General features: G+C 40.1%; 1 protein-coding gene across 8 annotated transcripts in view; it reads left to right on the top strand.

The window, feature by feature from the left end:
* The window catches only part of nrxn3a (neurexin 3a), a 157,223-nt gene that overhangs the window by 122,484 nt on the left and 20,111 nt on the right, over positions 1-14,628 (top strand). For 6 of the 8 annotated variants that reach the window (XM_028437365.1, XM_028437364.1, XM_028437363.1 and 3 more), the window contains 2 exons: positions 1,817-1,936; positions 13,266-13,447. In XM_028437365.1, coding sequence (XP_028293166.1) covers positions 1,817-1,936; positions 13,266-13,447 — 302 coding nt within the window. Of the gene's footprint in view, positions 1-1,816; positions 1,937-10,707; positions 11,564-13,265; positions 13,448-14,628 lie in introns of those variants that run through there. The other 2 variants (XM_028437369.1, XM_028437368.1) reach the window with 1 other exon arrangement.

Raw genomic sequence — 14,628 nt, 5'->3', positions numbered from 1 at the left:
GTTTGTTGGGCATAATCCTGTGCAAGATGCTTATTTTTATTTTATGTTTTATTTTTCAGAATGGCTGGATTATCCAATTCAAACACAAAATAACAGCGAAATACACCAAACATCTGCAAATATTGAGACAAACCCCCTCACCCTAATAAAATTTCTCGAAAAACATTCAAAATGGCACAAAAGGACAACAATAATGAATTAATTTATTTCCAAAACCAACAAAAATATACTAAATCAAAACCAAAGTAAACAAAAATCACTCCAAATACACAAAATGTCTTGTATAACACAAACACTAACTGAGAATAATATTGAAATCAACAGCAAGAACAAAAACACACACAAAACCATCATCATCATCCTAAATGTCAACATGGACTATAATAATGTGGTCCTTGGAACAGAAAAACACATTTATGTGGCCCCCGCTGTGATCAAAGTTGCTGAACAATGATCTAATTGTATACAAAGAAAAGATAAATGTGCCTATATAAAAATAAGATACATACAACTATCCAAACATTTTATGGGGAAATAAGACTTGACTAAGAAAAATGGCCAAAAAAAAAGGTGAAGAGAGGGATGTTAACTACTGTAGAAACTACGTTGCCAGGTTGGGTTTAGAATAACCACAGGATGCAGTGTGGGGCGATAGTTTTCTAGATATTTAACAGTTCATATATGTGGACTTACTATCAGCAACACAAAGGCACGAAAATAGAAAAGTAAATAACAGGAGAGCCAGAGAACACAGAATGGTTTGTTTAGCACTGTTGGTTTGTTTACAGGGTTTGAAATGCTAAATGAGCACTGTGTTTTGATAGCTTTAGTAGCACAGGTTACATACCTGAGTTAACATCAGTAAACATTTGTAAAAGATGTTATCTTGCAGATGAGCTGTCGGGGAAAAAAAAAGAAATTTTTTTTTAGCTCTGTTCTCTTTCAGACTTGTATTATGTTACAGGTTTGCGATTATTTTTCAGTATTCTGGCATTGTCACGCCCTGAAAAATGTCTGCCTTTTTGGCGTTTTGGAAATGGCAACCCTAGTTCATAGGGAAATGTTTTCCTATTTATGGTAAATTGGCTATTATGGGAATTAGCACATCCAGTCATAAAGTAAATAGCCTATTGACGACATTAGCATTAAACTTTTATGATGCATTCCTTTTTAGTACAACTTTATTTGGAAAATAACAACCAATGTAATCATTTTAAACGGCGAAACATTTAGGTCAAAACAAATATAGCAATACACAAAGGAGAAAAGCAAATGTTGATATACACAGCTGCAGTTAACTGAATTCAGACTCGCCTATTAATGTACGGTTGCCAGATTGAGCGTTTTTTTTTTTTTATAACAGTATAGTCATTAAGGACTGTGATGGGTCAAATTTAGTTTTGTTTTAGGCTGATTGTCAAGTGTGTGTGCATTGCCTACTTGTAGTAGTGACATAGTACAGAAGTGCATGATAGGACCTGGTATAGCATTGCTGGAGACCCTATTATGAAACAGTTTCTCCTCATGGCAATGGCTTCTTTAAGTTCTAAGAGCAAAAGGGGTTCAGAAATGGTCTCCAACATCCCTCAGGTGTTAATCTAATCCAATATCTGTGGGATGTGCTTGGCAGGAGAGGTTTAGAGATGCTTATGAGTTTATTGAATCATTGCATTACATTAGAATCTAGCTCCCAGTTGGAGATTTATGAAAGAAAACACGAGCCATTAAAGTAAAGATGAATAATGTTTGTATTAAGGCCGATTTTTCTCAGTGTGTTTGTCTGCTTGTTGCCTGTGACACTGTTGGACTCCTCCAGGTCCCAGCACCACCTGTGAGGAAGACTCCTGTGCCAACATGGGTGTCTGCATCCAGCAATGGGAGAACTACACCTGTGACTGCTCCATGACCTCCTACACTGGCACCCAGTGCAATGACCGTGAGTACCACCATCACATGCACACATTGTCTAAACGCTACAGAGTCACTAAAGGGTCACACTGTGTCAGACACAAACATCTGAACTTGTATATCAGTAATAAAGATGATGATAACTTGTTCAGCTCGACAAGTTGTTTGCATTCCTCCAGGACTGAGTTTGGACACGCCGGTTATTGTATCAATAAAGCAACTAGGATGGTGTCAACGTTGACTGCTATGCTCAAACTTCATTTTGCCACTGGAGGGCAGAGCACGATCAAAAACACTTGACGACAGAGCTTCCATCAGGAACTGTTATGTTTAGATCAGAAAAGACACATTTGCGGTCATTTGTAAAAGACATATTTCTGTTTTGTAACATGCGAAGGGCATCTTTGCATTGTTGAAGGAGGAAATAAGTGATACACTGGAGGTGCCACTGGTTTAAGTTTGATTACTCTGGTAGAGTCCCAGTAGCCCAACAGATGACTGGCTTCTGTTGAGTTTTTTGCCCTTTTTCTTTTATTCCAATCAACATCCAGTTGATTTTTAATCCATCGTACTACATTGACTGACATTTATTTCATTCTCTTATTTTCTGAAGATGCCTCCTCGAGAATGTAGAAATATTTGTCTACAGAGTTTGTCAATTCAATTCAGAGCCTTTTGCCACCATCCATCCATTCATTTATTCAGTCATTGTCTGACCTGCTTGTTTCTTTTCAGGGTCACAGGGATCCATCTGTGCCTATCCTTAGCTCCTTTAGCAACCCCTGAATTCAAATTGATCTGTTTTTCTTGTCCCATAATGTATTTTACGCTATAAGCCTGATTCCATCTTTTTCTTGATGGTTATTTAGTTTATTATCTGAAAAAAAGTATTAAATTCTCTGTAATGTTTACTTATGGATGATGATAGAGCTCAGATGTTTCATCCACTCAGATTGTTCTTGTGGAAGTAAGTTATTGTTTTTTTTTTACCCATTTCCTTTAGTTTCAAAAAATGTCCATAAAACTAACATTTGGCCAGTGTCTCATATCTACAGCCCAAATCGACCACAAAGCTAAAACATCCTCTAATTTAAACTATCTGCATCCGCAGCCACACACGTGCAGAATTCCTGACCGGGGCCATGTGTGCTCATAAATGCAAGCACAACCACTTATATTTTCCTTTGAAACAGGCAGCTGCCTCTTTGTTGACACGCACTTGCATCACTGCTGGCGCCCGTCTGTGAGTGCCGACCAAAAATTGATTTTAGGTTTTTCTGTGCTTTGGGTTTGCTTAGTTCACCTCCCAATCTGCTCACTCAACGCCTCCGCGGCAAATTGAGAGAGCAGTAAATATCAGCCTGCAGGTTTTAAACCTCTGACCTTGACAGTGTCAGAGTAAGCAGTCAACCAGCTGAGTTAGCGCTATAACGTGTCTTAGCCATGCAAGACAACAGATGGGTTTATCTAAGACTATTTGATTAACTACACCGATAAATATCTCATTAGCAGGGTCATTGGCTGACCAATGACCTCACATCAGATGGATGCAGCATTCTGCTGCCTGGAAGACGCCAGCCGGCTCAACAGACATGGAGGAAAATTCGGATTATACAGACATTTATCTGTACAGATCTTGTGACATTTATTAGTCAGTTTATTAGATCATTTAATGGACATACAGGCAACATATCTAATAGATGAATTTAAGGATTTAGCTTCGGGATGATGCTGTTTGCTGGGGGGCGGAGATTGCTGTTCCTGTGGTTGAGGTCGCTGTCGGCCGCCTGGGGTTCTTTGCTATCTGCGGGCCGATGGGTGGGTCCGGGGCACCTCTTGGCTAGGGGCTGCTGTACCGCACCGGATGTACGTCGTTAGTGTGCCTCCTTCCCACAGTAGCGGCTGTCGGTCGCCCGTGCGCCGATGGGGGGCGTTGCCTCTTGGCATGCGCTGTCCGGTGGGCAGAGGGGCCTGGGCTGCTGTCCTTGTGCCGTCTGGGGCGGTCCTGCTGAATTGTGGCCGGTTCGTGGGCTGGGGTGGGGGGGGTCTCCCCAAGGGCCCGCCCTTGGGGATTCCCTGTCCCAGGGAGGATGCTCTTGGGGTCCGGCGGGCTTGGCCTGCTGGCTGGATTTACTATCCCAAAGAATTAAAACGGTATACTGGACGAACTTGTTTTTCCAACTGCATACAAAGTTGTCTCATTATTAAGTGGAATTGTGAAACTAAAGCTCTGTGCACATGAAAATTTAACAAATGTTCTGAGCAAGCAACACTTTTTGGAAGACCCAAATGCAGAGTGAGAATATTTAATCAACATTTGTTCAGATTTTTTCAGGTACCCAGTTTACTCAAAGAACGCCTATGTGCTTTGTTTTGGTGAACATTTGTGTCACAAGAATAACTGATGCCAATCCTCATCCTATAGAGAGGAAGCTTTGCCAGCCACCACTCTGCCAAATGTGCCACTGTTTTTCCTCTTACACATTAAAGGGATACTCAATCCAAATTATAAAGGCAGCTCAAATAAAAAACTAAAATAATATGTAACCTTTACTAGTAGGAACGAGAGGTGATTTAGAAGCCGCATATGCAATAAAAGCACTTTAAATGCACGAATGTAGAAGTCGTCATGCTTGACAAACTGTGACGTAGTGATTACTGAAGAAAGTGCTCCTTACTTAAACAAGTGGTTTCATGAGGTCAAAAGGATCTTATCATTCCGATTGTTGCATAGACTTAACCGTTTTAAAGTCTCTTCAGCTGGAAGGCACGTGTAGACCTGTAGTAAGATGGAGTAACATCCAAACGCTGTACCCACTGGCAAATGCAAGATACAGTTTCTTGTTTTCCCATTCACCATAATGTTGTAACATCCATGGAACTGGAGACACATAGCTAAGTACAAAAATGTCAGATTGAAATGCAATTTCACCATGAAGTAACATTGGTTCTGGAAATACTGTACAAAGAGTTAGCTTGACGTTACACCAACATGATATATGAACGCTGATTGGCTGAAATCTCCAAATTGGCGATGCCAACATACTGTACATGGGTTATTATATTTGAAGGCGAAACACTGATATAAATGACTCCAAAGACATTTCTGACAAATTAGCTTTAGACTCCATTTAAAATGCATTCATGTGATGGGTCTGAGTCTTTAATTAATTCCACTATCCTGGCACTGTAGACTGAAGGTAAACTGTAGTATCTGAAGAAAACCTCAGGCAAGCATGAATTTGTTCACTATATCTATTTGTTAGCAGTCAGATGAATGTCGTCAATATTTACTTCAACCTTTAGTGTTGAGTAAACTGTGATTGTGACAGAATCACTTCATAAGAAGGTAACATGTGGCTCTTAGGAGTTTGTTGATGGCTGAAAACCTGAAAGAGTGGGGACCGCTCCTTAAGCTAGCAAGAGCCGGCATTCATCAGGAATCTGTCAAAAGACTTATGATGAGGAGACTGACAGAAGATAAAGTAGAGCAATAGGATAATAAACAACATTCTGTGACTGACTGGCAGCGGCTGAAAAATGTATATGAATAGATCAAAGAATATCCAACAGAGTAGGGGATATGGCACCATGTTGGAATAGATCATTATTCTATACTGAGTAATCTGAATAGAAGACAATGTGAAGGGTTCATCAAACATATGCAGAAGAAAAGAGGAATCGCCCCCTTAAATTATATGACCCCAACAATTGAAAAACCTCCATCTTGGGGGCAGGGATTCGTCTACAGGTTATTGCATCATGATGAGCCATTTTGACAGACAAACGGGCCTTTCCTTTGTGTTATAGCTGACTTTTTCGATTTCTACCAGGCCATTGTCTTTTAAAAATCAAAGCCATAGAAATGAAAAACCACTATTGAATGAGAATAGAGTCAAGAAATAACTTGACATTTACGACACCATACTTCACTTGTTTGGATCTAGTAGAACTTCTCAAAACAGTCTTTGAAAAGAAATAATATTTCCAATAACTATGATGAGCAGTTCTTGTTGTAGACTATTTCTACTCAGAAGTAATTTCAATTATTTTGGAAAAAAAGGAAGAAAATTATGGTAAACAATCTTATCCAGAGGTAACCTCTGTCAGGGAGGGCAGGAAATAACAAATCCTCACTTTGGGTCTTGGCTTGTTTATAAGGGATGATGGTGTGTCCTAGCGGCTCGTATGAGGACTATTGGTTTAAATGGTCCCCATTCTTTATTGGTGGCTGACTTCCTATTGTGTCAGAGGTTACTGTTTTCAGCATGCAAAGCAATGATAAGTTGCAGGTTACTGTCAGTAACTGCCAGCTATAATATAATAATAATGGCTTGGATTTATGTAGTGCTTTTTTTCAAGGAGACTCAAAGCATGTTAGATAAACTCAAAGCATGTTAGATAAACCATTCTTCATTAACACAAGTCATTCATTTCAGTCATGGTAAGCTATATTGTAGCTACAGCTGCCCTTGGGCATACCGACTGCCATTTCGTGCCAATGGCCTTCAGACCACCACCACCAACATTCATGCACAATACACATCCAGTCATATGAGGCAATGTGGGTAAAGTGACTTGCCGAAGGACACAATGACAATAACTTGGATAGAGCAGGATTCAAACCCCCAACCTTTTGGTTATTGAACGATCCACTCTACCACTGAGCCACGGTCGCCCTCTTTTATAATACTTTTTATCTTTGCCAATAGTGGATCTTACATGTGCATTTTAATTTGCAAATGTAGGAGCAGAGTGAATCAGCAGTTAACATCGTAACTAGGATTTCCTGATGGTCATGGCTGACTAGAATCAGAGCTGATTTTTCAAATAACAAATATTAAATTAAAAAGTGATAATAATATATCCATCCATCTTCTACCGCTTATCAGAGTCAAGTCACGAAGGCAGCATCCTTAGCAGGGAAGCCTAAGGGCCAGCCGAGAGATATAGTCTCTCCAGTGTGTCCTGGGTCTTCCTCGGGGTCTCCTTCCGTACAGCGTGCCCTGGACACCTCACCCAGGAGGCATCTAATTAGGTGCCCAAGCCACCTCATCTGGGTCTTCTCAATGCGGAGGAGCAGCGACTCTATTCCGAGCCCCTCCCGGATGACTGAACTTCTCACCCTATCTCTAAGAGAGAGCCTATGGAGGAAACTCCATAGGGTGGCTTGTACCCGCGATCTTGTTCTTTCGGCCATGATGTGGCACTACTATTAAGTTTAACATGTGAAAATCTTTTCTTTCTTGTGTGAAGGTTTGTTTCTTAAGAGGGAAGTTGTTAGTGATGGTGTTGACTCACTAGCTCCACCTCCTGGCTGGCTCGCCAAAAATGTTACGCTGATGAAATGATGGGCCAGCTAATTTCCTGTGCATCATATTTATTTTTACGGAAAACTGTAAAAACAGAACCAGCGGTCCCCAGGAGCACACTCGCTGTAATCACAACTCTGTCGCATCACGTACTGACTTATTTTTATACAGTATTACAATAAACACAACACAATATACTGGTACTGTAAAAAACAAACCAGTAGCACTGAAATTATTTCTCTAATCATATAACTACTATATTACTATATTTACACTTATCCACATATATGACCTTTATGAATTAACAAAATCACAATACACATTTTACTTTATAAACAATTACCTTAATAACTCAAAATACACTCTTGTGGTGCTTTTAACCGTTGTTTTTAATTACTGTGTTCTTCTCTTAACAATTACTCTCATGAATTGTATTTATTAAACTAAACCTCTTTTAAACCAATGTCTTTTAACTGTGTATATACTGTATATTATCTTTAAAAGCACCTTTCTCATCACTCAAGGATACTTTACAGAGTGATAAAAACACAAAAAAAATAACACAAAGTAAATAAAATCAAGAAACAAAAGTGTGACTGCATACAGTGGTAACAGACATGCGCTGCCATCATTTGTGCAGCACGTAACTTGAGGATGCATTGGTGACACACACTCTGAGCCACAGACATGCATGCTGCGGACCGCTCTTTGTGTGTAAAGCATGAGTGCACACAGCCAAACCTTGTGTTGCAATCTGAGAAAGAGCGCAAACATCTCATGAATACATGAGAGATACTTTTACCACTGTCACGATTAAATTTTGGGTGTGGAAAAAATAACAACAATGATTATGGTGATGTAGTCACCATGTTTAGAAACTGAGAGTGTGGATCTTACTGCAGGTCTTAGTGGTAATCACTGGGCTTGGTGTGGACCAACTGGTCACAAGTGAACATACTGGCAGGCAATCAAAGCAATCGGTGAGGGTGACGGAGAGTCTATTTTCCCCTTCACTGATCTTTATATCTGCTTTGCTGTGTGGTAGATCATTCCTATTGATCGTGCAAGTCCAACCTCTCCTCTTACTCAAACCATGATCACAAGCACCTGCCATAAAGCTGCACTGAGGTTCCAACTTTAATCCACTTCTGGTGTTTATGACGGGGTTTGTCTCAGAGTGGCAGCACAGCAGCAGTCCGGAGATAAAGTTGGAAGTCATTATTTAGTTGTCGGATTTTTACTTGCTCCCTGGCCGTTGCAGATAGGTGAGGCTTCAGTCGGAGAGGCTTGTGCAACTTGCCTCGTCTCTTGTTTAATGCATTAAAGAATGAGCTGTGTTAATACACTATTGATAAGTAGAGGATAATGTGTTGGTTGACCTTCACCTTGCACTTGTGTCTTAGCTGTTGTTTGTGTAATCTTTGCCCCTCACTGTTTCACCGTGCATAAATCAGAATGAAGAGGTGTAGGGGGGAAAGAAGGAAGAGAAAAAGAAAGAAAGACTGCAGAGAGTGGTGCGGGTGGAGCGGGCGATCTTCAGTGGTTGAAAGAAAACAGCCATGCATCACACTGGACAGGTCATTTGAAGAGTGCAATGCTGTGCCTGAGTGTTCCCGAGATTAGGGAGGCTAATAATTTCTCTGGGCCCTGCTTTATGGTAATGTGACAAGCAATGCTGTATATTTCTGCTGAGCCACTGTCTTTGCTTGCAGCTCTTAATTTTTCTTTAATGGATCTGTTGTGCTTGTATTGGGAACCACCACGGAGATTTGGAGCAGCCTTGGATGAACTTGTTTTTGTAGCGGTGGATATTTTTTAGATCCTTGACCAAACACAAATAATTCTGTTAATCATTTTTCTTGTGCAGTAGTCCCTCATTTATCGCGGGGGTTGCGTTCTAAAAATAACCCACAATAGGCGAAATTTGCAAAGTAGTCAGCTTTATTTTTTACAATTATAATACATGTTTTAAGGCTGTAAAACCCCTCACCACACAATTTATACACTTTTCTCAGACAGGAATGAACATTTCTCTCTTGTTTAAATACACTCAAAGTTCAAACCTTTATAGATTTTAAAACATAAACTTGTTTTCAAACATACAGCACTCCAGAGTCACACTGCTAGCAATCAGACGGACACCGGTCTGTTCACCCATTCAACCATGGTGTGTGTGACCACCTAGAGCTGTATGACACGGCCTTTATAACCGGGACCGGACTAGGGAGGATTTGGCATGGAGGAGAATCAGCGAGGAGGTGGTAGTAGCAGGTAAAAGTTCTCTCTGTCGCACTGAGCTTGGATAGCATTAGCCGCTAATCACACCGGCTTTTTTCACTGGTGGTTTATGTTTATGAGAGGGTGAAAAGGAGTGCAGCTCCTCGCTTTAGCAGGCAGTGAAACTCACCGAGTTGAATGTGTCACTGGGGGGTGAACGCAGCATTAGCCAATTAAAGCGCAGAACACAATGCGCATTCAAAAAAAATGCATCCAAAATTGCAATATAGCGATGGACTACTGTATTTTACAATCTAAAGCAATTAGTTTACCTCTTTTTTACTCTTCCAGTTTAGACATGAGACTCTTGTCCCACAATAAAGTTTCGCCTTCCCTTACAGTTAAAAAATATAATTTGATCAATCAAGATTGATATTGAAGGTGAACTCAGTATAAAATAATCATGATCTTATTGGCTCTTTTTTTCAAGGTTATGAATGTAGTTGTAGTAATTTTATTTGACGTTGGCTTTATGTCTTGATAACCTCAAACACAGGTAGGTATCAATAGTGAGTGACACAATAGAAAATCAACATGATGCAACTACAAACACAAAATGGGAGAAAGATAATGTACTTTATAGACAAATGTTCCTGTTATTCTGGCCCTTGATATTCAGCTGCAACCTTTTCAACTTTTGTAAAAAGTTTTGTTGTTTTTTTTTTTAAAACCAGTCAGTTTTTAAATGTAATGTACCCCTCTGAAGGTTCCCAATGGTGCTCCATGTACCACCCTTAGAGATCCTCGATCATAGACTGAGTTTGAAAAGAGAACCACAAATCATAAAGAGTTAATAAGGCTTCTAGACTTAAGTTGCACAGAGCGCCTAGATTATCTGTCCTCATAAAATCTGTCTCTGTCTTTACGGTCCATGCGTTCCTTCTGTCACCAGCTCCTCTTGCATTTACATTCTGCCTCTCAAATACAAACTCTGCCTTTTACTCCAGCTTTTCCTCGATCCTCCTCTCTTTTATTTACCATCTCTGTCAATATTTACAGCACGCTGCTATTTCTATCTTTCCATTTGCCTCCGCATTCCCTTATCCTCGCCACCAGTCCTTCACCTCACTTTTGCTGTCACCATATCTCTCAGTACCTCTGAAGCATCCCCCCATCCATCCCTCACCCCGCCCTTCCTCTCTCTCATCCCAGAGAGGCTGCTCTGGGTACCCAGATCACTACTGCTACCTTCATAGAAAAGAACGTTTGGCTACACTCTAGATGGTCTGTGAGGAAATGGACAACCAAAGGAATGTTATGTTCCAGTTACTTGGGGCAACTGCTTTACCTGAAATTTGCATCCTCAGGAAATGACTGAAAATCATAAGGAATAAGGAAAAGTGGACAGAAAGCAGAGCGGGGAATCTAAAGTTTGGTTTTTTGGTGAAGTTTCTCTGCAAGTCCGAGGACAGAACTTCTGGTCACACGTTATTCCTTTTAAAAACTTCCTCAGGATGTGATTTTCTCATGGACAAAGCGAGGATGGAGTGCTGAAGGAGTGAGGGGAAAGAAGCAGATGATGAGTGGGCCAGTGTGCGGCGTACAGAGGAGGCTGCTGGGAAATTGGAATGATTTGGAATGATTTGCAGCTTTAAGACTTAGACAAACTTTACCCCGCTGATCTTTGTGCATCTTTGAAGGAGTGAATCTCGTGCTTGCTGGATGAAATGTTTGAGAAATTTCTGGACTGATGGACTTTGAAAATGTTGAGTAGTAGGTTTGTTTTGTTTTAGTAGAATTTAAATTAGCTTTTGCCCTCATGCGCTCCGCTAGCACTCCATCCTCTCTGTATTCCTACATCAGGGGTCCATGCTCATCCCCTGGACTGAATGCTTTCCATCAGGGAGCCTGGATATGCTGTCTGATTCTGGGATGTGTTGCTGCCTCCGCCAAGCAGGGCTTGTCCCTGTCGGCCAGGCTGGAGAGCTCAGTGCAAACTAGAAGACTTCATGTGGCTGCAGTGTCACATGCTTACTCAGAGCAGCATCACCTTCGGGTGACCAGACACAATCCATCTGCCCCCATTTCCATTTACAGGTTTCCAGCAACTCTAAAGAGTGGTCATGGTGAGTTACATATACTGTAGATCCATGACTCCAAGTTCAACACATGCAAGTTTAACTATGCAAACATGTTGAGCTAAGATCTTTGAAATAAGTAGCTTTTTGAACAGGTTCATGGCTTTCAAGTGATTTATAGTTAACAGTTGTCCAATAGAGTAGAAGATCAATCAAAACGATATCTACAATGGCCTAACATTGAGCTATCGTTAAAACATGTCATATTTATGGTATATGGTCAAGAAATGTCTTTCATCAACATTTGTAGAACAGTCTGTGGTCACTATGGATCAGTGGTAGAGTGGGTCGTCCAATAACCAAAGGGTTGGTGATTGGAATCCCGCTCTTGCCAAGTCATTGTCACTGTGTCCTTGGGCAAGGCACTTTACACACACTGCCTTGTATGAATTGTGCACACATTTTGGTGGTGGCCAGAGGGGCCGGAGGTGCGAAAAGGCAGCCCCGTTTCTGTCAGTATGCCTCAGGGCAGCTGTGGGTACAATGTAGCTTACCACCACTGGTATGACTGTTGTGAATAAATAATGGTTTCTGTACGTGTTTTAAGTCTCCTCGGAAAAAAGAGCTATGTAAATCCAAACCATTAGTCGCAATGCCCAAATACAGACATAAACACACACCAATGAGCTGCCATGAAGACACCCCATGCACTCATGCACAGTGTTAGCGGTGCACCGGGGCTACTTTGGGTTTAGTGTCTCGCCTAGTATCACAGTAAACTACCGACTATTTAACCTGTAAGACCGTTCATTTCCTCACCGCCTGCTCAGCCGCGCTCTGTTTCTCTATAGAGGAGCCATTTGTTGCATTTGTTCATGTTTACTAAAAGAACGCTGTTGCCTCCTGATTCCCATATCTGTCATTACGCACTGCGCCCTTCGTATTGTCACAGTGAGTATAGTTAAAAGAAATTATGCCATCTAGAGAGTGATAAAAGGGGGAAATCTTGTGTCCTGACCTGTGGAAAATGGGGTTTTGTAACACCCTGAATCAGAAGTTACAGTTTGTCGATTGTTGAACTGGATCACTTCCTCCGTTTGTAAACTTCTCCTAAACTTTAACGACATGAACACTTGCCCATTTCAATTTTCTATGCAGAGTAAATATGGTATGGAATGAGGTAAAGACCTTGCTAAAATCTCTTTAACAAGAGTAATCTGGCTAAGAAGGCAGCATTAATTACAATTTCAGGTAGAACATTCAACAAAAGAGAGATTGCATCAAAAAGTTACGCAACAACGACATTTAGTGTCACATAAAACTGGTCGTTCCTGTAGCATAAGCTCAGATGTTAATTGGGATTTGGAGGGAACATCTCTCCAACAAGCACTGTAAATCTCATTAGTACATTTGCTGACAAATAATCGCAAAAATGAAAACACACTAATACACATGAACTGGGTTCGATTGCTTTGACAGCTTGCTCTTTGTGCAGTTGAACACTTATCGTTTAGCATTCCAACAGTAGTGTTAATAAAGCGTAGCTCACAAGGTGATGATTTTGATTGTAGCATGTCGTTTTCCTCAATGATGCAACTTAGCATTATCCATTTCTATGAGATAAACAGTGTCCAGGCATCAGGTGGAGGTAAAGTCTTTTGTTTAGTTAGCTTGTACAGGCTATACCAGAAGTGTGGGGTGTGCACACGATAATGATACGAATCGATTCATCGTCTATATTCTTTTTCAGCTGGGACCACATACATCTTTGGCAAAGGAGGAGGTCTCATCACATTTAACTGGCCGGCTAATGAGCGACCGAGCACCAGGACGGACAGACTCACAGTTGGTTTCAGCACTTCTCTCAAAGACGGCATCCTGGTTCGGATCGACAGCGCCCCCGGTCTGGGGGACTATCTCATGCTGCACATAGTAGGTTCTCACTCCCTCACCTGCTTTTTTAAAAAAAAAAATCAGAGAAAATATTTAATAGTTTCACTTAGGGTTAGGACTAAGAAACTACAGTAAACCAAGTAATAATGTAAAATGACTGGTTCACAGAAATAGTGCATGTTTGTCCCTAGAAATCCTGAATCCTGAAAAATCTAAGCAACATTTAGATTAATTAGCAGCATTTCACGTAAGGAAAAGTATAGAAGGACTTTAGCAGAAGATAAATGTCAGTAGCTCTTTAAGAAGGAGCTTTTAAAACACCTTTCTATACTTTGATGAAGATACAAAATACTAAATCTGACTGACAGTGATGGATTTATAAATCTAAGGGGAGATTCATACTCATTTGAGCAATACTGTATTTGTAAAGTTGTAATCTAAAGAATTGTAGCACATGTATCAACATCATACAGTGATGTTCAAACTTGGGATTTGGACCCAAATTGGACCAGAGAACACATTTCTTCGAGATATAAATAAAAGTCACACTTTTTCACCACTTTTCAAAGATTTGTTGCATTTGACTCAGATTTATGAAAGTGTATATTTGATTCTTTTTATTTTTGTAATGTCAGGTTTCTATCACAGCAGGTCATCAAGCCACTGTTTTTTGTCTTGAGAAGAAAACTTCTGGAACCCCAGATAGTTTCTACATTTTACAAAATATGGTATACATTTTGTAATAATTATGTAATAATAATGATTAATACTACACTACTGCTGACATTTATAAGATTTATCGGATTTACAGGAATTGAATCAAAAGAACTGTCGGTTTTTCTGTTTGCAGTCTGTTCTCGACTGTAATCAAACAGAAATATTTAGATATCAATGAAAAAAATTGTCAAGAATTAGGCTATTAGTTACAGAAGGCTAAATGCGTTATGGAAATGTGGAATAAAAACATAATTTCTGTTTAAATAAGGCAGGTTTTTTGTCATTATTTGAATATAATATATATATTTATTCAACTAACTCTTCATACGAATAGATGGCAAAGCATATTTCACCGTACTGAAAAAAACATCACAAGTACATTTAGAGAGGCTGAATTACCAAAAAAAGAAAAAAAAATCCCTACAAATATACAAATAAACTGTAGTATTAACAATATAAGAATGTAGGATTCATTGAAAAAATCCCCATAAAAAAACAATTAC

Source organism: Gouania willdenowi, chromosome 22, assembly GCF_900634775.1.
Source record: "Gouania willdenowi chromosome 22, fGouWil2.1, whole genome shotgun sequence".
Lineage (NCBI taxonomy): Eukaryota > Metazoa > Chordata > Actinopteri > Blenniiformes > Gobiesocidae > Gouania > Gouania willdenowi.
Note: the sequence above shows the minus strand (reverse complement) of the source record. Positions and strands in the feature narration are given on the sequence as shown.